General features: G+C 33.8%; 1 protein-coding gene across 1 annotated transcript in view; it reads left to right on the top strand.

Annotated features, from left to right (window-relative positions):
- arhgef25a (Rho guanine nucleotide exchange factor (GEF) 25a) overlaps positions 1–25,319 on the top strand; it is a 100,713-nt gene that overhangs the window by 54,221 nt on the left and 21,173 nt on the right. The window contains 2 exon segments of the mRNA XM_051096137.1: positions 14,345–14,652; positions 16,417–16,527. Coding sequence (XP_050952094.1) covers positions 14,345–14,652; positions 16,417–16,527 — 419 coding nt within the window.

Genomic DNA, 25,319 nt, shown 5'->3' with positions numbered 1-25,319 from the left:
TTTTAACTTTGATTTGTTCATAAAGAATGATTCGTTTACGAATGTAATATCACCACCTTTTACCTTGTCAAAAAAAACAGCTCTGTTCACAGCAAGCCATTTCGGTGCATGTCTCTTTAAATGATAATGAGCTACTGCTCACTCCACCCCTCTCTTCTGTTTTTTGTGTATTTGGCAACGCTTTACTATCAAAAACAAAACATCCAACTACAAAATACCTGCATTGTTAATGAGACATCGTCGTTGCTATAGCTGCTGCATACAACTGGCTGAGGGACAGTCCATCAGTGGTCGTGGGCGGTGCTTGAGCAGTATGATGTCATGCTGCTCAGAAAATCAAAACGGCTTGATAATTAAGACTGTTTAGGTTTTTTGAGGATTAAAAAAAGGGACCGTATCGATTTTTATCATTTTGCATCTGATGTCCCCTTTAATCAACTGGTCTGCTCCTCCTCTATACCATTTCCACCTGTTGGTACAGCAGAAGTGTCCGTATGTGGCCTTTATTGAACTTTAAACCCTGCTCAATCTGTCAGTGTATTTTGAAGTCTTCTTTTTCAGTCACTTTTAAGTATTGTTGCCATCTTCCATCACAGCCTCTGTCAATCACAAGACATCAGTCTGTCCCTTCTGAAATCCTTCCTCTCATGTCAGTCTCTCTCTCACTTCTACTTCTTTCAGTTTCACCATTGACATTATTAGACCTGCTCTTTGTTGAAAAGTAAACACAAGTGAACTGAAAGGGTTTATGTTTGCAAAACCATTTTTTTTAGCCAAGTGCCTTTTGAAAGCAACTTCCAGATGAAGACTGTGATTTTAATTCTTGTCTTAGCATTTCTTCATGACTGGGCAGGGTGGGGGTGGTGTGGGGCGCTGGTGGTTGAGGGTCTCTGGGGTTGAGGAGGCCGACAGCAACTGTGTTATGCTGCAGGATAGGGGGAGTGGAGGAGAGCAAAAGAGCATGTGGCAGAGAAAATGCAAAGGAGGAAGACAGGGAGGGTGGAAGAGCAGTGGAGGAAACAGCCAAGTGCCAGTTCTCATTAATTAAACAAACACACAGAAAAAGAGCCATTAAAGGGACAGTTAATCAAAAAATAAATATTGCCATCATTTACTCACCCTTATAACATTCAAAATTATTAGTTTTTACTTCCAGATCATAAAAATTGTGGACAATATACTGGTGATTTATTGTAATGAATTGGAATTGAAGTTTCAAGTTTTAAAATTTACTTTTACGTGGTGTTTGCATATAAATGTGTCTTAGCAGTGTGTGGACATAACAACCCTACAATGATAAAAATCCATTCACTCCTTTTTTTTAATCCCTCAAAAAAAAAGTCTTGTAAGCAATGCAAGTGTTTTGTAGGATGTTTTTGATAGTAACGTGCCAACGAAAACATGCAAAAAAACAGATAAAGAGGGGGTGGAGTGAACAGTAGCTCATTATCATTTAAAGAGACATGCACCGAAATAACAGAGCTGTTTTTGACAAGGTAAAAATGCCATTGTTTTACACAACCATTAAGGAATTTTAACCAAAATCAACTGAAATCACAATTGAAGATGTTATTTGTTGAAAATTGACCATCCATTGAGCTATTAACCGCTGAGAAATCCTTAAAAAGATGTAACTGAAAAGAAAGACTCATTCATGAATCAGATTACTTTCATGAATGGTGCCGTAAGAGCTAGAAAAAGATTAAGAAGTCTTGAAATATAGTCTTTTGGACTACTTTCATGATACTTTCATCATGTTTTTCTTGATGCCTAAAAGCACCAGATTTCAGAAAGAAACTTAAACTGGTTTAGAATGTCATGAGGGTGAGTAAATGGGATTTTTATTTTTGGATGAGCTATCTTTTTAGCTAAAGAAGCACAGAAAGGGGAAAAAAGGATTAAAACCTCAAATAAGACCATAAACATCAGGCTGCATTTAAAAGTCTTGCTGCATTGCAAGGCAAAATGAAGCCAGGAAATGGCTGTAATCACAGCCAGTCAGGAAACCAGCACTCTGCTCAAGAGCGGGAGATGGTGTGTGTGGCCACAGGCTCGGAGCAAATGATGTTAATGGTGCAGTGCAGTACAGTACGGTCCGATCCGATCCGGAGCGGCGCGTTACGTGTCCACTCAGGAGAGGCCGTCCTTCAGTGTCTCTACACACACAGACCAGTCTGAGGCTCAAACAGCTCCATTTCCTCTGTGTAAGTGAAATGCAATCTAAAGGCCAGGCCTCGGTGAGAACGAGTGGTCTAGGGTGAGAGTGAGACAAAGAGCAGGAACTACATACTTCACAACAACGGAGAAAAATAGACACTCCAAATGATTCTGTATTTGTGGCTCCACTCGCACACCGCTCTCATGCCTGGTTAGATGATGCTCTTATTGTAGAGTGAGAGGACACTACAATTACACTACACAAGCAGACTAGACACTTCAGAGGGCTAGTTCACCCAAAAATGAAAATTCTGTCATCATTTATTTAGCTTCTCGTCATTCCAAACACGTATGACTTACTTTTTTTCTGCAGAACGCAAAAGAAGAAAATGTCATCTGTACAGTGAATTTTAGAGTTGTTTTGGGCCCCACTGGCTTTCAATGTGTGGACAAAAGCAGATAAAATAATCTTCATAATATCTTCTCTTGTAGTCCTTTTTCAAAGAAAGCCATACAGATTTAATTAAATTATGACCAAATGTTTATTTTTGAGTGAACTATCCCTTTAAATATTCAATACTAAATTTTAAAAATTTCTTAGAATTTTAAAAAATATTTTTACTCACAATTTCCTGACAAAATGCTTTAGAGCTTGGCATAATTAAAAAGGTATATTTATTATAAAAATAGCAATGGAGGTACACAATTTTAAGAATGTATTATAACTATTTTAAAGGATTAGTTCACATCCAGAATAAAAAAATCCTGATCATTTACTCACCCCCAAGTCATCCAAGATGTTCATGTCTTTCTTTCTTCAGTCGAAAAGAAATTAAGGTTTTTGAGGGAAACATTCCAGGATTTTTTCCTTATAGTGGACTTCAATGGTGGCCAATGGTTTGAAGGTCCAAACTGCAGTTTCAATGCAGCTTCCAAATACAACATTTAAAGGTTTAAAACATTTAAAGTCCACTTCCAGAACATTGTGTTTTTTGAGGAAAACATTTCAGCATTTTTCTCCATATAATGGACTGATATGGTGCCCCGATTTTGAGCTTCCAAAATGCATTTTAAATGCAGCTTCAAACAATCCCAAATGCGGTTGTTAACGATCCCAGCCGAGGAAGAAGGCTCTGATCTAGCAAAACGATCAGTTATTTTTATTAAAAAAATACAATCTAAATACTTTTTAATCTCAAGCATCTTGTCTTGCTCTGCCTAAACTCTGTGTATTCTGGTTCAAGACAGTTAGGGTATGTCAAAAAACAATCGTATTTTCTCCCTCAAATTCAAAAATCATTTCAAAATCATCCTATATCACTGCAGAAGTTCAGACCCCGTCTTTGCAAAGAAGATTAAACACCCTTGACAAAAAAGGTAAAACAGCGATATAGGACGATTTTGAAGTTGAGAGAGAACATGAGATGGGAGTTTTCTGACATACCCTAACTGTTATGAACTGAAAAAAAAAACAGTTCAGGAAGAGCAAGACAAGACATTAAAAAGTATATAAATTGTATTATTTTTAGATAAGACCCTTCTTCCTCTGCTGGGATTATTTACAACCACATTTAGGATCGTTTGAAGCTGCGTTTAAACTGCATTTTGGAAGTTCAAACTCGGCGCACCATAGAAGTCCACTATATGGAGAAAAATCCTGAAATGTTTTCCTCAAAAAACATAATTTCTTTACGACTGAAGAAAGAAAGACATGAACATCTTGGATGACAAGGGGGTGAGTACATTATCTGTAAATTTTTGTTCTGGAAGTGGACTTTAATAACATGTTTTTACTCCAAACTCACTATAATGAAAATGAAATAATAATTATAATAAGAACTCCGATAAATCATATATTGCCGTAGTTGCGTGTTTATTAGTCACGTTGAATCAGTGAATGCAGTTAAATCTTCTGTTTATTCAGCTACTGCTGTAGGGATTTCCTGGATTTCTTTTGGGGGTGTATTTGGAGTGTCCGCGCAAGAGCGCCCTCTGGCCTTCGGATGGAGATTTACTACTAATCACAGAACCGTGCTTCACTGACAAGATGTGTATGACTATTGCAGCTTTTGCCTAACCTGATTTTATTGCGATTTATCGCAATTTGTCGGCAGCCCTTCTTCAAACCCGTTGATCCCCACTGAAGTCCACTATATGGAGACAAATCCTGGAATGTTTTCCTCAAAAACCTTTTCGACTTAGACATGAACATCTTGAATGACATAGGGATGAGTAAATTATCAGGAAATTTTTATTCTAAACTAATCCTTCGAGTAACCTTGAGGCTATCTTGTGAGTTTGCTGAAGCCCAGGTTGAGAATCACTGTTGTAGGTACAGTATATGTTTTGGAAGAGAGGTCTTCCATCTAGTAGAAAATGTGCTTTTCAATGTGTGGGTCTAAATGAGAAAGCCTGAGTTAGGTGCAATCTCCAGAAATTGGATTACAGCTGTATTAGATAGCTGCAAAGTGGAAGTTGATGGAAAACCAAATTGTACTTGACACATTTGTTCAGCTAAAGCTGTTTTTTTTCCCCAAATAATATCCTCACTTTATCATATTTTCCAAAGCCTTGTCTTTTAAAGTTCTTCTCTACATGTACCTTCCAAACTTTCAGACACCATAAATTAGTCATATGTTACAGTCATATGTTAGCATATATTGTATTTTGGATGCAGGTCCACAATATTGGATGCTGATGTCCTACCTGGCTGCCTTACTAGCTTAACCAAATTAGTTTTAATAGCATTGGATGTTGGTCCAACAGATCTATAGGTCTTCCCGTCCTATAGGAAGACAGAGAAAGCATCAGGTGCAGATGCAGTGACTCAACCCCGGTCCAAACGCTGCGACCGTGGCCTTGCCAAACAAAGCTGACTAAAGCTCTGCAGGTCTCCAGAGGCCTGAGCCTCTCTGAAAATTGCCGCCATTAGAGCCAACACACTCCCTCCTGCAGAGCGGCTGCTTCAGCACTCTACCACAGCCAATCAATAAGTGGAAATGGAGCCCAAATTCCTGGAAAGGTGGACTCCAAAACACATTGGTCTTCCCATGCACATGTCCCACAGCACACATTATTACTAACATTTCTACATGGTTGCAAGCATTTGTGTACTTTTATGGCTTGTGAGACTGTCTGCTGTTTCTTGAGCTGTGTAGCATACAGAAAATATATTGAACAAAATTCAATTATTAATCAGTATCTTTCTTATCTCTCTTGTTTGCTTTATTGACAAAACCTTAAAACCTACTATTTTTTCTGCTTTTTACCACTATTTTGAAGTTTAAATTGATTTTGAATCCCAGGTTTTCCACATTGGTCTCAAACTTTTGTGCTTTGATCCTTAAGAAGTACATTTTATGCTTCTTCCTCAGAACAAAGTCTGGAAAGTTTTAGCAAGTGTCCTAGAGTCTGCATTATCCTAGAGCACAGAGATTGTGCAGCTCATGAAAAGAGAACAATCCCTTCTGTTGCACCAGACTTCTCATAAAGACAGGGCTCAGATGAGAGCGAGAGAGATTTAGGAGAAGGAAGAGGATTGTTGAGAGAGAGCGAGATGGCAGAATTGGAAGAACGGCACGGCATTAGCTGATCACTGGGGACGAGGGGGGCTCAGGCTTAATATTTTGCTTAATTCAGCTTTTAATTATCAATTTTTGTTGAGCGGTGCAGTGGCTGCAATATCAAAATGCCTCTTTGTAATCTCTCCTGGATCTCAGATGCACCATTACAGGAATGAGTTCACACACACACACTTCAGATTGACAGGAGAGCAGTTTTTCATTTCAATATTACATCCTCTCCTCTCCCTGTCAGCCAGTGTCAGAGTGATGGAGAGATACACACTTAACCCAGTCAGAAAAACATCTAGAATGCCTTTTGCAGTGCTGGATGGGTATTATGTTAATTCCCTGGATCCCCCCAGTTGGTGAAATGCTGGGTTGTCTTGATGTGGCCAAACTCCTGCATCATTGGAGTGCAGTGGGGCAGAAGAGTGGCATGATTGATGTGACATGGACACTTAGAGATTATTGGCTATGCTGTGTTGGTTGCCATGGTGAGGGATGCAGGAAGTAAATCATGATCATTATCCATGAGATACTAATACCACTCTATCCAACTTTATCACAGTATGTTTTACAACATTAATTTCTCAAAAGCCTTGCAAGTATGTATACAGATGCACTGATCTGAATCTTAATTTAAGAATTGGAATCGTTTTAGTTCATGAGTGTAAACTGGAGTGACAGGAAGAGTTATGGAAATATAATTCAAAGAAAAAATTATGTACCAAAAATAAATAAATAAATAAAATATTATTTTGAATATTTGTATTTGTATTAAAAAAAAAAGATAGCTATAATTACATTAAAAAATAAAACTTTTTTTTTTCAAATTTTATATTTTTAATATAAATGTTATATTATATAATAATATCTATCCGTCTATCTATCTATCATGGTATTGATATGTCATTTGATTTCTAATATATAATGAAATATTAATGTATTTAAAAAATACCATTTGCAGTAAATAAATAAAACAAAACATTTTTTTAAACATTTTATATTTTTATTAAAATGTATTTTTATGGTTATAATTTATAATCTATCTATCGTATTTGCCATGGTATTGATGTAATTTGATTTATAAAATATAATGAAATGTTAATATATTTAATAAATAGCATTTATACTAAATAAATAAATAAAACATAATAAACAACAATAAAAGAATAAAAAAAAACATTATTACATATTATAACAAATTACATATTAATGAATAAATAAATAATAAACATAATATATATATATATATATATATATATATATATATATATATATATATAATATAAAAAGTACTCAAATTTTATATTTGTAATTTTAATTTTATATTATAAAATAAACAGCTATCTATCTATCTATCTGTCTATCTGTCTGTCTGTCTATCTATCTATCTATCTATCATATTCACAATGGTATTGATGTAATTTGATTTATAAAATATATTGAAATGTTAATGTATTTAATAAATACCATGTATAGTAAATAATAAACAAAAAATAATGAACAAAAATAAAATAATTAACTAAAAACATTCATTTTGAATACATTTTATATTTTTTACAAAACATTTTTATATTTTTATAGTTATTATTTACATATAAAATATAAAAGGTACTCTAATTTTATATTTAGAATTTTAATTTTATATTATATATTTATTATATATGTTCTTACCATGGTATTGATGTCATTTGATTTCTAAAATATAATGAAATATTAATGTATTTAATAAATGTCATTTACAGTATGTTTTATTTCAGACACGATTAATAATAATTATATGGCAAATGCCCCAGATCTAGTGATGTGATAACATAAAATTGAAAAAATATATATTTTAAACTACATCTTAATCAATGAATTGAATTTCAATTCTACTTCCTTCAATCCAATTCAGATTTAGCATCCCGTTGCCTCTCTTATTCTGAAATTAAACTGAATTTAAGTCATTGTCTATGCAGTTGTACATGGTGCTCCACTGTAGTTTGTTTATACTGAGTATGTGTTGCAGGCCTGGAGTCAGTCACATGGCACATGAAATCAGTCCTTTCCATAACATACCGATGCCTGCAACAATGCACACACAGGCGTCTTATTTATTTTCTTTAAAATTACAGAATTGTTTTTGCTGTCTTGTTTGCGGTCTGTTTTCAAGCGATACAGCATGTTAGTTTGTCTTTCTCCGTCTCTTCCTGTATCCACTGTGCCTTAAGCTTGTGTTTGTTCAAGACCTTTTCCTTTCCCTCCTATTTTGAGCCCCTGCTCTCCTCCGTCCATTCATCTCTCCATCTCAGATCCCCTTACACTCGCCCCCCACTCGCGCTTTCATGTTGACTTTGTTGCTGAGGGTCGACGAAACAGCCCACCAGCCGCTCTGAGCTGAAACACATGCTCTCCAGAAATTATGGCCGGGCCTGCCAGCGGGGGGCTGCGGGGAATTCTGTGTTTTCTTCCGTCCAACTGAGCCAACCTTAGATAACTATTCAGTCTCCGTGCAGGGTTGTTTTCACTGCGCTCTCTCGTTTCCATCTCGCTAGGCTAATGTGTTGTGTGGGCACTCATTTTGCTGGAGAGCTTTCCGGTGATGGAGTCTGGAGTTTCGGGGCTCTCTGGACAAAACAGCATGTTCTTTTTGTGTAATAAAAGGCTCTTCGGTAGCCTTGAGGTCTGGGAAATCCAATAACCTGTTAGGCCTGTTTCGCACCTTAGTGTTTTTCTGCCCATATTTACAGAATTCACACTGTGACTTCTTTCTGTTGGGTAAATCGGAACGAATCCAGATTATTCAGTCAGTTTAAAGCTACAGTTTGGGCTTTCGGTTGTGTTCTGTGTAGTTTAATTAACATTTTAATGTAAATGTGATCCCACTCCTTATGTAAATTAGGTTTCACAACAGTCAAGATTGTAATATCAATAGCCATTCATTATAAATAGGCAGCTCCCGATTACCATTTTATAATTTATGGCAATTATTAAAAGAAATCTTCAATGTACTAACCAAGAAACCACTTAATGGTTCAGGATAGAGCTGTTGCTTCACTAACACACTGCTATAGTGAAGAGAGACCAAACCAAGAGGATTTTTTTTTTTTTTTATTGCTCAGAAGTTACTCCTTCATGACCCAGGAGATCTGTATTTTCATGTCTAATTGAAGTATGATATTATTTTAATTTTCTGTTAGTTTTTTGTTTTAATATAGAAATATTTCTATATTTATAAGTTTTATTTCACTTTTAGTGCATTTTCCATTTTTATTTTATTTATTTTTAATAATTAATATTACATTGTATATCGGTTAGTTGACAAAGCAGTATTTCTAATTTTAAATTTAAAAATTATTTAAATTTTATTTTTTTGTATTAGTTTTATATTAAACATGATCTGTCCATCTATCTAGTTAGATTACATAAAATTTAATATATTATATTGTTTAAACATTTCATTTTTAATATTTTATATAATATAATATAATATAATATAATGAAATATGAATGTATTTAATAAATGCCATTTATAATTACATAAAATATAAAAAGTACTAACATTTTATATTTTTAATTTTATATTATATATTAAACAATTCTCTAAAATCTATATTGTATCCACCATAGTATTGATATATCATTTGAGTTCTAAATTATAATGAAATATTAATATATTAAATAAATACCATTTATGTTGCATTTCAAACATTGATTATTAATTAATTATTAATTGTATGGGGGGAAAACCCATATGTAGTGGGATAATAATGTTTATGAGTAATTCTTACAAAAACTGAAATTGAAAAAAATGTAAACTACATCTTATTCAGTTATTTAAATTTCAATGGTACTTTGAACTAAAATTCAGCATCTGTATTTTTAAGCGATATTTAAAATTTTCGTTTAAATTAAGTTTAAAGTTTTTTCTTAATTTTTTTATGTATATTAATTTAATGTATTTCAGCTACCAAACCTTATTTTTTATAGTTTTTAAATAGTTTTTCATCATTTTAATTACCTTTTTTTTTTTTACTAGTTTTTTTTTTTTTTTTAATAATAACAATAGGCATATCTCAGATTAAAAAAAAATTCGGTTTCAGAAAAAAATGAGAAATGTTCATATTAAAATGTATTTTTTCTTTGCAGACTTTGACATTTTGTGAAGCTCTGAAAATTGCTGCCATCTAAGCTCTAGAGAAGACCTTTTTGTCAGAAGAGAAATCTGACTTACTTTTTCTATTGCACTCTGTTTAATCACAGCAATAACCAAGATGTTTAAGAGATCTCATTTGCAATATTTCTTTCCCATGAAAAATGTACTGTATATTCTGGGGAAAATAAGTAAGGGTGTACTGTTTAATTACAGTGTACAGATCCAGGTTTAAAGGATGTTTCATAAAGAAATCTCATTATATATTCTGTCTAGTTTCCCTTTCTCTGAAGCTATCTAGCTATTAAGGAAAATCCGTTCTAATGTGTTGAGCACTCAGTCAGTGCCATATTAAGAGGATCTCTCTATGCACCACTAGCACTTAAGCATAGCTTTGCAGCTTTCAAATCAATTCAGCTCCTCTGTTTACCAGCAATCAAAATGTGGCATCTCTTCCTCCAATTTCGGCCTCGCTCTACAAGGTGTGCGTTATAAACCTTGGGTCTCCGTTTGCGTGCTTTGTTGCATTGCATCACGTTACTTCAACAAATACCCCGGGTTTTTAAAACTGCAAGTGATGGATAATGCATTGTTTCGTGTGGGTGTCACCGCTGATTTGTGGAGGATACGGTAAGCAGTGGCTGCCGGTTCCCAACCGCCTTTAGTTCCTGATAACATTCAGTTCCCTGCTTTAAAAAACAAAACAGGGTAATGAATTGGTTTTTAGCTTTTTCATAACTGCCACTCTTTCCTAATCCGTCGGGTCCATACTGAGTGTGGAATGAAACCATTCCTCTCTTTCGTGCCCCGTGTGGAGACGCGGGAGGACCAGTCTGGCATGTTGTTCGCACAGAGAACTGTTCCCCTCTGAGAACACAGCAGCACGGTATCAGAAAAGCAGCTTTGCCCTGCTGTTTAGCCAGCAATAAGAGTTATAATCCTTCCACTTTTGGTTCTGCTGAATTCCATTTGGGTTGAGGTCAGCTCCATTATTACACTGATTATTCCCCGACTAAAGTGGAAAGTTTGCGGATTAGATCACGACAGGGGTTGATTCTCTGTGTATCAGCACAAATTCTATTCGGTTCTGCTACACAAAACAATAGCTTAATAAATTAGTCAGACCTCTGTGTTGTTCTCTCAGAAAGCTTTTGTTCTGTCTGGAGTCTGAGAAACCCCTAGGCCATTTTAATAGCTGATGTTACATCACTAATGTTATGTTACTTATGCACGGGGTCCCTTCTACAAATATTCTCTAATTAGTGTACACTGTACATTAGCGTATTTTACGGAACTTTCACAAGTTCGCCGGCCCATCCAGTCTAGATTGTTAATGGTAAATAAATTTGGCTTGGTGTCCTTAATGGTGGCTCGAACCCGAGGCTCAGTTCAACCCCCACCTACTGCAGTACTACCTAGAGGGAGAACAACAGAAATAGAGGAGGAGATGGGGAGGTGGAGGGATGCCGGAAGAATTGATGTTGAGACGGTGCAGTGAGAGCTGCTTATATATGCTCGCAATGATGATTGACAGGACTTAATGATTCGCCTCCTCCCGAACCTATGTTTGGAACTTGATTTTGCAAGCAGAAGCAATTTTCCCTAATTTTGTTGGTGTTTTTTGAGTTGCTTCAGTATGGAAGCCTGTTTCCGTTACTGAATTTCATAAAAAAGGTTTTTGAGAGTCACAATTCTGACTTTTTTTCTCAAAATTGTGTGATACAAACTTTAATTCTGACTTTTGGAATTCAGAATTTTGAGATATAAACTCACAATTGTGAGTTATAAAGTTATAATTGTGAGCTATGAATTCTCAGAATCTTTTTTCACAATTGCGTGATATAAACAGTTGCAAGAAATAAAGTCAGAATTGCGAGATAAAAACTTGCAAATGTGAGAAATTGTGAGTTTATATCACAATTCTGACTTTTTTCACGCAATTCTAACTTTTTTTCTCTGAATTTTGAGATATTAACTCACAATTGTGAATTATAAATTCCAATTTTGAGGGGGAAAATAGACTGATATGTTCTCAGTGTATATCTCACAATTCTATCTTAGTAACTCGCAATGGTTTATAAAATTATAAAGTCAGAATTGTGAGATATAAACTTGCAATTCTGAGGAAAAAAGTCAGAATTGTGAGTCAGAATTTAGAATTCTTTATTTCTCAGAATTTTTTAAGATTTATTAAATCAGAATTTATTAAGACTTTATTTTTTAAAATTGCTAGTTTATATCATGCAATTCTGAGAATAAAAGTCAGATTTGTGAATTTATATCTCACAATACTGACGTTATAACCAAATCTTACAATTCTGAGGAAAAAAGTCAAAATTTTGAGTTTGTATCATGCAATTCTGAGTCGCAATTAACTTTTTTAATTTTTTTTATTTAGTGGCGGAAGCAAAAAAAGTTTTGCAAATTAAACTTTTTTTTTTTTTGGAAAAAACAATATTTTTTCAGTGTTTGAAAACAGTGTTTTAAAACTTATTTCTAAATAATTCACAATAAATAACACATAATCCAAAAAATTGTTGACCCTTATGTTATCCAAGATATGCACTCTTAAAAAAAATAAAGATGCTTCACGATGCCATAGAAGAACCTTTTTTGTTTAAACGGTTCCATAAAGAACCTTTAACATCTGAAGAACGTTTCTGTTTCACAAAAGGTTCTTTGTGGCGAAAAAAGGTTCTTCAGATTATAAAACGGTAAAAAAGTGATGGTTCTTTAAAGAAACTTCGACCGAAGTTTTTTGTGGAGCTAAAAATGGTTCTTCTATGGCATCTTTGTGATGAACTTTTTAAAGCACCTTTATTTTTAAGAGTGTAGATGAATTTGTTTCTTCATTGGAAGAGGTTTGAAGAAATTTAGCATTGCATCACTTGCTCTGCAGTGAATAGGTGCCGTCAGAATGAGAGTCCAAACCACTGATAAAAAAAAATGACAATAATCCACAAGTAATCCAAATGGCTCTAGTCCATCAATAACATTTTGTGACGTTAAAAGCTGCGTGTTTGTAATAAACAAATCCATCATTAAAGCATTTTGACTTTAAACCATAGTTTCTGGCCAGAACAGTCCGTAACAAGTCTTTTTTTTATCCCTCAAAACATTTTGAGTCTCGATTAGTTTTGCTAAGAAAACGTTTTGCTTTTGCAACGGCCCAACAGAAATCAATTTATATTCGTTATAACTGTTCACCCTGTCCACTGTGCTTTAACTGTTTTATCCAAACAAAATCATCTGTACATTTTTCATGCTTGCAATGAAAGCAAAACTGACTCAGAAAGTTTAGGGAAAAAATATTGGTTTGGTTTTTTGCTTCCTAGTATTCCATTGTTTATTTAGATTTGTTTGCTGTATTTGTTTATGTATTTTTGCTGAAATGAAAACCAATGTAAATCACATTTGATGCTAAAAAATGCATGTCTAATTTGGGATTAGATTAAAGCTGCCTGAGTTTTCAGTATGTCAAAAATTTTTAAAACAATTTTAAGGGCAAAATAAAGCTTACCTTCACACTTACAATTAGAAAAATACCGGTTTAGCAATGGTATGTAGCAGGTACTGACACAGCCTGACGTCTGGGCACAGCACTGCGTGTCTCTGGGCAATGTGTGTGTGTGTGTGTGCATTTGTGCCGTCCTGTCAGGCTGAGTCGAGGGGTCAAACAGGGGCTGGATTAGACGGGTGAGAGACTGAAACATGCGAAGCCTGTCCTTGCTGCTGCTGATAACCTCAGACAGCCACTGTTCTGGGTCAGGAAGAGAGTAGTGGGGGGCACGAGGCACAACGTAGAGAGAGAACAAAAAAAGTTGGTGACCTTCCTGTGGACGAGGATTAAAGTGTGCTTCCTGTGCACATCCCCCTCTGTTCTTTTCCCAGGGTCCCTCTGACACCAGCACCGCAGTCTCAGCCTGGGCCTCGACTTTGGGGCGGGGTCTATATTTAGCTCTCCAGGGTCACACGACAGCTTGGCTAACCAGTGTAGCTTCTCAAAGTCTGCCCTAAAACAGTTTGAGTAGTCCTCGTGTGATTAACACTAACTGGGATAGGCGGCACGAGGCCTGTCTGCACGGTTCATATAATAACACACACACGCATGTAATGACAGTGTACAAGTTGCACACAAAATTTCAATTGAACTCACAACAGGTGCATATGCACATGATTTTGTTCTTTCGTTCATTTTTGGATTTTATCATCATGATCATTTTATCATTTTGATCAAATAAATGAGACTTGCTGAGCATAAACTTTTGAACAGTAGTAGAACAGAAGAAACTATTCACACGCCTGAAGCCTGAGATGGGAAAAAATGCTTCTCAATGCCTCAGCTATGGGCCATATTTAGTGTCATAGTGTTTATGTAGAGTGTGTTTATATATAAGGGAGATTTATTTTGTTTTCTCTCCACTGTCGTCCTCTCGGATGGTTATTCCCAACTTAATTCCTCTTCCCTCTCTCTCTGTCTGTGCAGACTCATACTCAGCCGCTGGCAGTGAGGGCAGTATCTCCACCTCGGTGGCCTCTCTGCCGCCCCAGGCTTCGGGCAGTTCGGCCCCAAACTCCCCAGGCTCTCGTCGCTCTGTCAGCACCCTGAAGAAATGGCTGACCAATCCAGTGCGTAAGCTGAGCTCCGGGGCGACCGGGACGGCCAAGGGGGAGCGGCAGGTCCGCAGACTGGAGGGCAAACCCCCACCTCCACCCGCCAGGAGCAGCCAGGACCTGGGCAGCCCACAAACAGAGGAGCAGTTCACCATCCTGCCAGTCATAGACAAAGAGCTGGTGAGGAAAATTGTTTGATGTGTATTATTTCTCTTTTAAAAAAAATGGACACTCAAACCAGGGTTATTGTTTTGAATGTTATTTTAGTGATATTGGATCTCTGTGCCATTATTGTAATAGCTGTGATGTGAGCCTCCCTTTTCTCATAAAATTAGAATGTTTTTTTTAAAGTGCATCTTTATTGTTATCAGCATATTGTCCTTGGTGTAAACAGGCCTTAAAACTAAAACCATAAAAAACATTTCTGTTACTTTAAGTAAAATTAGCTGAAAACATTAGCTGAAGTAAAATAAAATATAAAAAACATATTTTAGTTCAGATTGTTTCCAAGGCAGCATTCCCATTTAGTTTAAGTACTAAACTTAAGTACTAAACTAACTTAAAATGAATAAATAAAAATGAGTTAACAGTAAACAGTTACTAAAACTTTAAATAAATGAACAAGAAAATAAATTTAATTCAAATTCTAAAAATCATCTTCATTTAGTTTAACTTCAGTGCTAAACTAAACTAAAGAAAAGTAAACTAAACTAAAACTTTAACTAAAATTAAATAAAGTAAAATGAAAAAATAAAAAATTGTTAAACATTTTATAGCCTGGACATTAGAAAAAACTAATAAAAATTATTAAAACACACAAAGGAATTAAAATAACTTTAACTAAAATATGAAGAAAAAAAGTAATTTAAAATATTAACAAAAACTATAGTCTCATTTTCATTTAGTTTAACTTAGTTGCTAAACTAAACTAAACAAAATAAAATGAATAAGTAAAGATGAATTAAATATTATATAGATATTACAAAAACAGAAACTAATAAAAATTAGAAAAACACACTAAAACATTTATTAAAATGAATGTGAAAACATAAAATAAAATCTAATTCAAATTATTAACAAAACTATAATCAACAGCATTTCTCATATTCATTTGGTTTAATTTAAGTGCTAAACTAAACTAAAACTGAAACTAAATAAATTAAAATGAATAAATAAAAGTGAATTAAAAGTGATATGACAAAAACTAATAAAAATGACAAAAACACAAAATAATTACTAAAACGTTAACTAAAATGAATGTGAAAACAGAAAATATAAAAATAAAATCTAATTCAAAATATTAACACAAAAACTATAATGCACAGGATTTCTCATTTTTATTTTGTTTAACTCAAAGTACTAAAATGACCAAAACCAAATAAACTGGAAAAAAAGAATAAAAACTATTATAGACATAAAAAAACAAAAACTAATGAAAATGTCCAAAACACAACAAACTGACTGAAACTTTAACTAAAATTAGTTAACAGTAAAAACAGAAAATATGAAAAATTATACAGAATTCAAAATATTATGAGAATTACTGTATGATAGTACATCGGTGATACTAAAATAACACTGCCCACTCAGTATGTTTCATAAACATTATCAACAAGCCACCTTGTGTTTATTTTGTCTCTCACAGAAACATCAGTTTACATCACAGTACAGGTGTTGCTGTTTTTCATTACGCCGTGTGAACTGCACCACATCGTGCGGCCAACTGCTCGCTAGAGCCCTGTGGTTCGCCTCTGTCCAAATGAACTGTTCGATGTGACCTTTAATCGCTGTGACCCTGTAACACACCCGCTCGTCATAGTCACACAGAGAGAGGAATTATGGGTCAGCTTTATTTTGACCCTGAGTATTGATGTTTGTGAAAGACCATGAAGGTTGTGGTTCCTGGTTCTGATAAAGCAGTATTGTGTGTGTATGTGTGTGCAGGAGTGGAGAGATGGCCTAAATGCTCTTGGCGACTGCGAGCTAGGCGTCCAACAGTCCTACAGCTTCCAGTCGGACTCTCCACAGGGATCCACCACACTAGGACAAACACAGGTAAGTCAGATTGACAGAATCAGACTTTTGGCTTTTTTAAACCAAAATTCCAAAGTTCAAATTTGGCTTTAAAGCACCTCTACAAAAGTGGAGAGATGTAATTCAGATTTTTTTATTTGTCTAGAGGCTTTTGCAAGAATCTTGCTTACATGCTTCTGAATGTGTCTCATATTAAACGAATTTAAATGAATTTCAGACTTCATGCTACCCATCAAAAGTCTCTGGGCATGGTGTCAGAGTCTCTTACTAAGAATGACTAAGGAAACACGAAAACAAGAAAGGAGGTTGTAAGGGATTTAGGGACTTTTTGGCAGCTTGCACATGGGGGTCGATGTGTTTGTATCCACACTGAGGGTGAGAGAGGCCAGATGGTCCTTTGACTGATGGGTCATTTGTTGCCAGGCTCTCTCCCACAGGTTGAACCTTTAAAAGTGAAAACATGCATAGATCAAACACACATCCTAGTTCTTCTTGTAAAGTGGGGTCCCAAAGATTTCTATTTTGTATTTTGTCTTTTAATACATTTTTATGACAGATTACTTTGCTGTTCAAAAGTTTGTAAGATTTTTAAGGTAAGGTTTATGAAAGATGTCTTTTATGCACACCCAGACTGAATTTATTTATTCATAAAACAGTAAAAACAGTAATACTAAAATATTGTTGCAATTTAAAATAACTGTTTTCTATTCTAATATATTTTATAATGTAATGTATTCCTGTGATGGCAAAGCTAAATTTTGAACTGGTTTGGTGCTCAAGGTCAGTGTTGGGAGGGTTACTTTGGAATTGTAATAGGGTGCAGATTACAAGTTACTCAGTTTTAACTGTTTCGGTTACTTTGCTGAAATAATGAAACTGATTACATTTGATTACCTTTTGATTACTTTTCTAAATTTCTTATTCATTTTCAAGCATTTAAACCAGGCAGGGTTACCTTACAGTAGTACTTAACACTAATTACTGTCAGACTTCTCAAAATCCTTCATAATTTGAATTCAGATTATAATCATTTAATTTTAAAGCACAGCCACCACAAAATCTGACTTTAGCACCTCTTTTTTCTTTGAGATCATTATGAGGTTAAATACTGATTTAAAATCATAAGATATAGTTTAATAGCTATGATATTGCTTTGATGAATATAAAGTTCAAAAGGACAGAATTTATTTAAAATCTAAAACTTTAAAATTATTTAAATTTATTTAAAAAATGTAAATGTACACTACCAGTCAAAAGTTTTTTAACAGTAAGATTTTTTTTAAGTCTCTTCTGCTCACCAAGCCTGAATTTATTTGATCCAAAATACAGCAAAAACAGTAAAAATTTTATTTTTTTACTATTTAAAATAACTTTTTTCTATTTGAATATATTTTAAAATGTAATTTAGTCTCGTGATTTGAAAGCAGAATTTTTAGCATCGTTACTCCAGGCACATGATCCTTCAGAAATCATTCTGATTTACTGCTCAAAAACATTTTTATTTTTATTATTATTTGGAAAACAGCTGAGTAGATTTGTTTCAGGTTTCTTTAATGCATGGAAAGTTCAGAAGAACAGCATTTATCTGAAATAGAAATCTTTTGTAACATTATAAATGTCTTTATCATCACTTTTGATCAATTTAAAGCATCCTTGCTAAATAAAAGTATTAATTTCTGTAATTTCTTTTCCAAAAAAACCCCAAAACAAAACAAAAATTCTACAAAAATTCTACTGACTCCAAGCTTTTGAATGGTAGTGTATAGTGTTACAAAAGCGTTTTTTTATTTCAGATAAATGCTGACCTTTGGATCTTTCTATTTATCAAAGAGTCCTGAAAAAATGTACACAACTGTTTTAAATATTGATAATAGAAAAAATAAAAATGTGTCTTAAACAGAAAATGTATGTTCAATAATAACAGTAATGATGCTAAAAATTTTGCTTTGATCACAGGAAAAGATTACATTTTAAAATATATTCAAATAGAAAACTGTTATTTTGCATAGTAAAATATTTAAAATTTTACTCTTTTGGCTGTGCTCTGGATCAAATAAATGCAGGCTTGGTGAGCAAAACAGACTTCTTTAAACATTAAAAATCTTACTGTTCAAAAACTTTTGACTGGTGGTATATCTAAAATCTAAATGTATTTAAAAACAAAAAAATGCATCCTTCTGAATGAAAGTGTTAATTTCTTTCAAAAAACAAAAAAACAAACAAACAAAAAAAACCCTCTCATTGACCCCAAACTAAATGGTAGCATATATTGTCAACATAAAAATTTCAGTGAAATATACAATTTAAAAATTAACCAGAATCTTTTTTTTTTCTCCACTCTTCTGTCTAGTGCTAAAATGATAAAATCTTCGATTTTCAATGTGGTCTCAGACATTTTAGACCCCACTGTATATTCATGTTTATGCATGTACACTATCTGAGCCAGGACACATAAATGAATATAAAACACTGTGGACAGAACGCACATAAATAATCACGATAGCCAGAAGGGAGTGAATGTAAATCCAAATTGATGGCTAAATGCGGCAACATTCATCATTCCATCAGAAGGTGAGTGATGAAAGGTAATTATGACCAGACGTGCAAAACAACAAGGGGAGGAGACTGAGAGCTCAAGGACTGTGATTATAATCGGAAATGAATTTATTACAGAAACAACATGAACTTAAGGTCTAGACATGCAAGTTATACTAATTACAGCGTCAGGCAGTCTGTAAGATTTTTTTTTTTTTATTTGAAAGAAGTCTCCTATGCTCACCAAGCCTGCATTTTTTGATGAAAAATACAGTAATTGTGTGAAATATTATTACAATTTAAAACAGCTGTTTTCTATGTTAATATATACACTACCAGTCAAAAGTTTTTGAACAGTAAGATTTTTAATGTTTTTTAAAGAAGTCTGTTCTGCTCACCAAGCCTGCATTTATTTGATCCAAAGTACAGCAAAAGCAGTAACAGTGTGAAATATTTTCTGTTTGAATATATTTTAAAATGTAATTTATTCTTGTGATCAAAGCTAAATTTTCAGCATCATCAGTGTCACATGATCCTTCAGAAACCATTCTAATATGCTGATTTGCTGTTCTAGAAGCATTTTTTATTATTATTATCAATATTTAATGCATTTGCATTTGAGTGCATTTTTTTAGGATTCTTTGAGTAGAAAGATCCAAAGACCAGCATTTATCTGAAATAAAAAGCTTTTATAACATTATACACTATACCATTCAGAAGCTTGGAGTCAGTTTTTTTTTTTTTTGTAAGAAATTATAGAAATTAATACTATTATTTAGAAAGGATGCTTTAAATTGATCAAAAGTGATGATAAAGACATTTATAATGTTACACAAGTTTTCTGTTTCAGATAAATCAACATAATATTGATAATAATAATATTATTATTATCAATAATATATAATAATATTTTCAACAATAATATGAAGGATCATGTAATGGAGTAATGATGTTAAAAATTCAGCTTCACAGAAATCACAGAAATAAATCACATTTCAAAATATATTCAAATTGAAAACAGCTATTTTAAATAGTAAAAATATTTCAAAGATACTTCTGTAAACAAAACTTTTGATTGGTACTGTATTTTTAATGCAATTTATTGGAATGGCATTGGAATTTTCTTTAGTGTCGCATGATTTTCTGCTAATACAGTGACCGATGATGAGTTTATTAGTAGTAAATTCCACCTTTAATAGCTTATGTTGATATTTTTGTCTTATGTAGAGGCTTACGCATTTTTACTGGAAAATGGTGTTTAATTACTTGGTATTGGTGCTCTTCAGTGTTATGAAATACTCTGTAACTTCCTGCCTCTCTCCATGGTGAGATTATGGTGTAGTTTATATCATAGCCATTTGTGTCTCTGATTCAGTTCATCTGACACCCCACTTTGTACCTGACACAGAAACATTTGCTGTGGGGATCCAGTGTGAGTTTATTATTTGTTGGCTAATGGAAAATTCCTGAATGAATATGTAAGCACTCCTCGGATCCGGCCTGTCTCCCGGACGGAGGAACGCAGCACATGTTTATCAAACTGGCTGTTTTGTTTTATTCCCCACACAAATGGACGTCTGACACAGCACTTTGAGCGAGGAACCACTTGTGATATAACCGTAACGTGAATCCCTGCGTACCCTACATAAAAAGCGGGTGAAGAGAAGGTTGGATTACCTCGCTCTGTCCGAGCTAACTTTAACAATTTCCTGTAGAAAAACAACAACCAATATGATCTTGCTTTTTATTAAAGGTCCAAGTAAAGACTCTGGGCTTCTGGGTGGAAAACAAGCCGTGGAGATAAAAAAAAAAGGGTAAAGTGCAGGAGTGGGGGTTCTCCTGCAGGCTGTGCCAAAAAACATCTGGAAATCATCTGAGTAGACCTGTGAGCCAGGCAGGAGTAACCACACCGCTCTAAAACACACAAACACCACCCCCGCACCAGAAAACAACACAACACTGTAATATAATACTCAGACAGGCTTGACGGCACGCACACATCAGCAAAGTGTGGGGCGTAACGCTGGACTACAACACAGCATGATGAAGCAATACAACACAGTATACACATGATTTACACAACCGTTCTGAACTTTGGGGTTGGTAAGGTTGGATTTTTCTTTTAAAGAAATATTTATATTAAATAATACATTTAAGCAGCACAACTGTTTTCATCACTGATACTAATATTTCTCGAGCAGCAAATCAGCATGTTAGAATGATTTCTGAAGGATCATGACAGTGAAGACTGGAGTATTGATGCTGAAAATTTAGCGCTGCCATCATAGAAAAAAAATACATTTTAAAATATATTACAGTACAAAACTGTCTTATTTTAAATTGTAGCAATATTTAACAGCATTACCATTTTTACTGCATTTTAATAAAAAAAAATGCAGCCTTATGTTTTTTTCAAACTTGCTTTCTTCTGTAGACTGGTCATTCTGTTTCATGCAATTCCGATGAATGACAACTGAAGCTAAGCTTCAAAAAGAAGTTAGAGCATCATAAAAGTTTGACTTTTATACTACTAATAAAGGCCTTCTGAAGTGAATTGATGAGTTTGTGTAAGAAAAATATCCATATTTAGAACTTTATAAACCATGATCTCTAGCTTCCGCTAACTGTCATACACACATTCTTGAGAGAGTGACGTTTCATTTACATTCTTTTACATTTATGTACTTCTAATTCATGACCAGTGTTTTGTTTTTCTCTCTCCTCTGCACTTCTGTGTTCATCACTTCGGTAAAATTTACGTTAAAAATCGAGCAGCTGTGGTTGCCAGATTTTTACCGTTAAAAATATGGTAGCAACATTTTAGGTTTTACAGTTTTAACCTAAATGTACATTTAAATACTGTAATTTCATGAACTGATATAATGTTAATATACCAACCTATTGAAGTACTGAAATCTTTTTTGTACCTTTGTAATACACCGATAACCTCCAAAAGCAGGTGGTGATGAGAAAGTCACATGATGAACCAAAGCCCATCACAAGCAGGTTTTAAATACTTAAAATTCTGTTAATATAGAAAGTGCACAGCGTCATTTACACAAACACTAATCACCATAATGGTAACATACACGAAATTCAAATAATGCAATAAACATTCATTTAACAACATTAGATGTAACATACAACCGTAATTTACACAACTGATAAGAAAAAGCCAAGAAGAAACATAGTTATTTCAACAAAAAATGTGAAATGTAACGCAGGAAATTTTGGGAATGTCATTGCTACGGTTATTTACTGTAAATTTTACGGTCTTCCAATAACGATATACTACCATAAAATTACATGCAACATCCAATACAGTTTTTCACAGTAGGGGAACTTACTGTTAACCATTTAACAGGTTTTTACTGTGGCATTTTTACAGTCTTTTACAGTTAAATTCACTGTACACTGTAAATTCACTTTGACGGACAGGGTTGTAAAAATTCTGTCATAATCTATTATACCTATCATGTTAATTTTCATATTTTAATTAAATAACACATTTACTTGCTTTTATTTTTGTTCAAATTTTTATTTTTAATTATGAACCTACAGGACGCTATAGACTTATGCATTTATTTTGAGGAGAACAGATAAACCGATGAGACTAACTTTTCATGTTCAACACCACACCCCGCAGTGACAGCGATTTTAATATGTTCTCATTTTTATAAACCAATATCTATTCGTAAATCCCAATCGATCTTTTGGACTATGCTGGTTTCAGTTGATGAATGAACAGTACATAGTGCACCTCCCATCCAATAAATCGCAATAGGCTAAGCTTTGTGTTATTTCTGATATGAAACAAAGCCTCAGATTTTAGCCGATTGTATTCATCTGAATGAAGAAAGTCATATACACCTAGGATGGCTTGAGGTTGAGTGAATCACGGGGTAATTTTCATTTCTTTGTGAACTATCCCTTTAACTGCTGATTAAAGACTGGTTTTATGAACTGATTCGTTAAAAAAATCTGACTCAAAAGAACCATTTGTTCACGTTTTGCTACTTTCATGAATGCAGCAAGGATATCAAGATTTTCAGTGAGTAATGGCTAAAATTTCCATCTCTCCCAACAAAGCAATTGTATGGCTTCAGAAGATTGGAATTTAGTGCAGTTGAGCCATTTTATAGTGGTTTTATGTCCTTCTTGAAGAGTGAAATCATCTTGCCCTTTTTATTGTAACTGAATGGAATAGAGCAACCATAGTACACATTATTAAAAACGTCTCCTTTTGTGTTCCTCGGAAGAAAGAAAATCACACACATTTGGAGAGACATGAGAGTGAGTAAATGATCAAATGATGCAAGGAACATCCGTTCATTGTAATACACTTGATTTTGGAACAGATTGTGTCACATTTTTCTCACACACAGCACAATAACACGCTTATAAGCAAAGGAAGTGCTTTGTAAAGCTCCTGTAAACAAACAAAGTGGACAAAAGCGATAATATATGGATAGAGATGTGCTCTCCATCGCAAGCTCTGAGCAGAGGAATTCTTTGCTTTAAGGAGAATGTGTGACGTTATAGTGGAAGGAGGGTATTGTATGTATGAAAGAAAGAAGAAAGAGAGCGAGAGACGAGGGTCCTGGGAATAAAGATAAAGTGATGCTTCACAGGTGAATGTGACGTTAACCAAACGTTTAAATTTTAAACGTTAACCAAACCAAACGTTGGTTAAAGGGCAGATCCTATCTGGTAGCGAAACACAATAAATGGCTGTAATTGCTTTTTTGTTGTTGTTTGTAGAGATGTTTTTTAATCCAACAAAACAGTAATATGTCTGTTGCTGTGAACTACTGCAGACACACAGCAAGGAAAATAAAGACAAGTGGTTCTTTTTGTCTGTGGGTTATTTGATGTGGCCTTTGCCCCTACCAAATAATCATTTTTTCATTACCCGTGACTACCCTTCAAGTCTGCAATTGATTTTGTCATACAATAGTGTTGATGCATAATATTTTATGCCACAAAGAGCTTCTGTGTAAGTTAGATGACAAACACCAAACCAGATGTGTTTGGGTGTATTCTTGCTTATATTGTAACCAAATAGTTGAATTACTGTGCTAAATAATGTCTTAAAGGGATATTTACCACAAAAAATGAAAATTCTGGCATCAATCATTCACCGTCATGTCTTTCCAAATCAGTGTCATTCAGTGTTGGGGAAAGTTACTCCCTGAAAAAGTAACTAATTACGTTACTTAGTTAATTTTTATGGAAAGCAATGCGTTACTTTACCTTTGCATTATTTTTTAAATCTGGGTAGGGCTTGCTTCTTTGGCAATAAAATACCATTTGACAATTTATTGCTCTTCAGCAATAAAAAAATGAAGCACAAATGTTAGGTTATCTAAAGTAATTTTTGCATATTAGTATGGCTGAACTCAGCAAAGACACTGGTTAATAAAATGGGATTAAATAAATAAAGGATATTTGTTTTATTTAACATATTTAATTTTTGCAGGGTTGCGTCATATTCTGAGTTAGCATTTCACTGTTTTTATTCATTTTGAGGAATACATTTGTGAGTGGGATGAATTAATGCATGTTCACATTTAGTCCAGAATACAGTAACATCATGTTTACTCCCAATTTCCTGACAGGAGACTTGTCAATCAATGGGGAAAAAAGTAACTGGCATTACTTATTTGAAAAAGTAACTCAGATATTTTCTTAGAAACTCAAAAGTAATGCATTACTTTGAAAAAAGTAATATTATTACGTAACTCGCGTTACTTGTAATCCGGTGTCATTTTATTATTATTTATATAATTATTCTGAATTAACTTTTATTGTTTACATTTTCAGCTTTCATTTTAATTTTAGTTTATGTTGTAGTCATTTTGTTATGTTCATTTGGCAGTTTTATTAGTACATATGTGTGTGTATATATATATAAATATATATATATATATATATATATATAGTACTTTAACAACATTTCTTAGTTTTAGTTATATTTTAAATATTTTAATTTGATTTTTTCCAGTTTTTCAGTTAACGAAAACAACAAAAGTTAACAAAAGTTTAAGTTAAAAACACTAATAACAATACTGTTCCAAATCCAAACCTTTATGAAAAAAGGTTTTTTATGTTTTTTTTTTTTCATTTTCCATACAATGAAAACTAATGGTTGGCTAAACTGTTTGATTTTATAGAAAAAAATGTAATTTCTTTCAGTAATAAATCACGTATGAGTGTGAAACATATCTGAGTGATTTTAGTACAATGCTATGCAGTTGCACAATGCGTTTCCATTTTAT

Source organism: Labeo rohita, chromosome 23 (assembly GCF_022985175.1).
Source record: "Labeo rohita strain BAU-BD-2019 chromosome 23, IGBB_LRoh.1.0, whole genome shotgun sequence".
Taxonomy (NCBI): Eukaryota; Metazoa; Chordata; class Actinopteri; order Cypriniformes; family Cyprinidae; genus Labeo; species Labeo rohita.
Note: the sequence above shows the minus strand (reverse complement) of the source record. Positions and strands in the feature narration are given on the sequence as shown.